At 46.1% G+C, this 2,616-nt stretch overlaps 1 protein-coding gene across 1 annotated transcript in view; it reads right to left on the bottom strand.

The window, feature by feature from the left end:
• Window positions 1–243, bottom strand: part of Stk17a (serine/threonine kinase 17a) — a 21,841-nt gene extending 21,598 nt beyond the window's left edge. The window contains exon 1 of the mRNA XM_013033007.1: window positions 8–243. Within this exon, the coding sequence (XP_012888461.1) occupies window positions 8–91 (84 nt within the window). The 5' untranslated portion in view covers window positions 92–243. The remainder of the gene's footprint in view (window positions 1–7) is intronic.
• Window positions 244–2,616: the final 2,373 nt, after the last annotated feature.

Here is a 2,616-nt window from a genome sequence, read left to right as displayed (position 1 = left end):
GAGGCGCCGTCCGCCCCCGGCCAGTCGGGCCCGAGCCGGAGGCGGCGGCCGACGAGGGGCTGCCGCTGCCCGGCTTCTCCAGCGGGATCATGGTGGTGTTCGGGCGTTCGTCTTCCCCGGCCACCTGGCTCACTCCTGGCAGCCGGCGGGCAACGCGCCCGCCTCCCCCGCCCCGGCTGCTTCTGGCCGGAGCGACCAGCCGCACACAACAGTCCTCCCCGCGGTCCGCGCTCCGACTGCAGGCTGCGGCCACCCGCACTAGTCACGCCCTACGCCGGCCCGCCCCCATTAACCACGCCCACTTGCAGGCACGCCCCCGAGCAGCCACGCCCCGAACACAGGCGCGCTCGGCTAGCCACGCCCCTAACGTAGGCCCGCCCCGCGCAAACTACACTCTAACGCAGGCCCGCCCTAAGAACCTCGCCTCCACACGGGCCACGCCCCCTCACCTAGGCCCCGCCCTTGATGCCTTGTCAGTCTCTGCTCCTCGCACGATTCCTCTGCACCCCAGAGGGGCGAAGGTGCAGCCTAAAATAGCAGTAGGGAATGCCCAGCGCCACCACCCGGCTAGAAGGACCGACTGCATCACCCCGGTTGCAAAAGCTGACCCTGGATTCAGCAAAGGAATGTGTAAGAGCTGTGAGCCTGAGCTTGGGCACCCATTTTGTATGATGAGATGCTGGCTTGCTGTACAGCCTGTTGGGCTGGGGTGTTGCTCCTAGCTCCTTCCTAACTCTGGAAGCCAGAGTTTTGTATATATTATTAAGTACACACACCAGCTCAATAAAATAAGCATGAATAGGATATTGCATTCACGTGTGTGTGTGTGTGTGTGTGTGTGTGTGTGTGTGTGTGTGTCCTAGAGCTTGAACTCAGGGTGCTGTCCTTGAACTTTTTTGCTCATGGCTAGCACTCTATTACTTGAGCCCAGCTCCACTAATGGCATTTCGGTGGCTAACTGCAGGAAAGTGTCTCATAGGCTTTCCTATCTGGGCTGGCCTGGAACCACGATCCTCTTGAATAGCTAGAATTATAGGACTAGGGTGCCTAGCCATAGCTTATTTTTAAGTAATGTTTTAAAAATTCAAATCAATGTATGTATTTGCTCCACTTAGACTGGAGTTTTGCTCTGCCAAGGATGGACTGATTTTGTGATCAACACTTTCACTGAGAGTTATTAGAAAGGTTGGCAAAATTTAAAACCTAAATAAATTACCTCTTTCTGAAGGCAACAGGGAACTTCAAAAGCAATAAAGACTTAGGTGACTGAAGTACTGGAAAGAAGGGCAGTCCAGGGAAGCATTATGCTTCAATGAAGTATTTAGTGGGTGAGAAAAAGTCTTCAACAATCTTAACTAGACAAGTATAAAAAAATTTACAACCTGTTAAGGAAAATATGCTGGTAAATACTAAGGCTCTTGCTTGGGACTCTTGAGGGTTACATCTTAGAAGTTTTAGTACAAGAGACATACACCAACCCTCACAAGGGCTAACAACTATTCTTGAAAGGCACCAGAGATTCCCCTGGAGGAAAACTCCATCAGTCAGAACCACACATGTGATTGTATAAAACTTTACACATAATGCTGACAAAGTTATAAGAAAAGCACTTGATTAAGTTAAAACTTCTTGCACATTTTTCGTCTATAATCCTAGTTACTTGAGACACAGAGATTGATGAACTGCGATTCAAAGCTAACCTGGACATTAAATTTTTCAAGTCTCTATTTTACTCAATGGCTGGGCACCAAGATGCATGCATGCCTCTTATCAGCTCATAGGAGGACAATGAACAGTAGCATGAATCTGTCATCTCTAGGGACTTGAGGAAGCACAAGTAGCAGGATCATAGCCCAGGTCGGCCCAGGCATAAAGTGAGATCTTACCTTGAAAATAACCAAGGCAAAAGGTCTAGAGTCATGGTCCAAGTGGTAGACCATCTGCATAGCAAGCAGGAGGTTCTGAGTTCAATCTCCATACTGTTCTTGCATGTTGATAATGTTATTGGCAAAATTTAAAGGAAAATAAACTATACTTTCGTGTTATGGATAACAAGTGCATCCTAATTACAGAACATACAATAAGAGCTATGTCAAAACTATATTACAAAGAAGTCAAAGAAATCAAATATAATTTTTAAAGAGGCAAACAGAATAGATCCATATAAAGAATTCAAACTTAACAGGAATGAGAGAAATATCAATGAACCAATCAGGTTCCATATTGGCAGCAAAACTGGCACAGACTTCTAGGGTAATTCAATGCCCAATGTGAATGATAATGGCCAGATACACTACAGAGACTTAAGTGCTTTTTATTTGCTTATTTTACTCTGATCTATACTTATCTGTATATTTCTAGAAATTTAGGTATCAGTTTCTGTAGGGCCCACTGTACCTGATTCTAACCATTTTCTTGGCCATTCTGCTTCTGTATACAAACATGAGTTTATCTTGATCATATTGCTTTCTCCATGTATACTTTTCTCTCTTCCTGGTTCAATAAAACAGGGACCATTTATTTCTGTATCCTCAGTGTGCTTACATGACACTCTGTAAAAACTGATGAATAAATGTGGTTGAATTGAATATGCAATAGTTACTGCCTTCTACTAAG

This window comes from Dipodomys ordii, unplaced genomic scaffold (assembly GCF_000151885.1).
Source record: "Dipodomys ordii isolate 6190 unplaced genomic scaffold, Dord_2.0 Scaffold161, whole genome shotgun sequence".
In the NCBI taxonomy this organism is placed as follows: Eukaryota; Metazoa; Chordata; class Mammalia; order Rodentia; family Heteromyidae; genus Dipodomys; species Dipodomys ordii.
The sequence above is the reverse complement of the archived record's forward strand: the minus strand, read 5'-3'. Positions and strand labels throughout refer to the sequence as shown.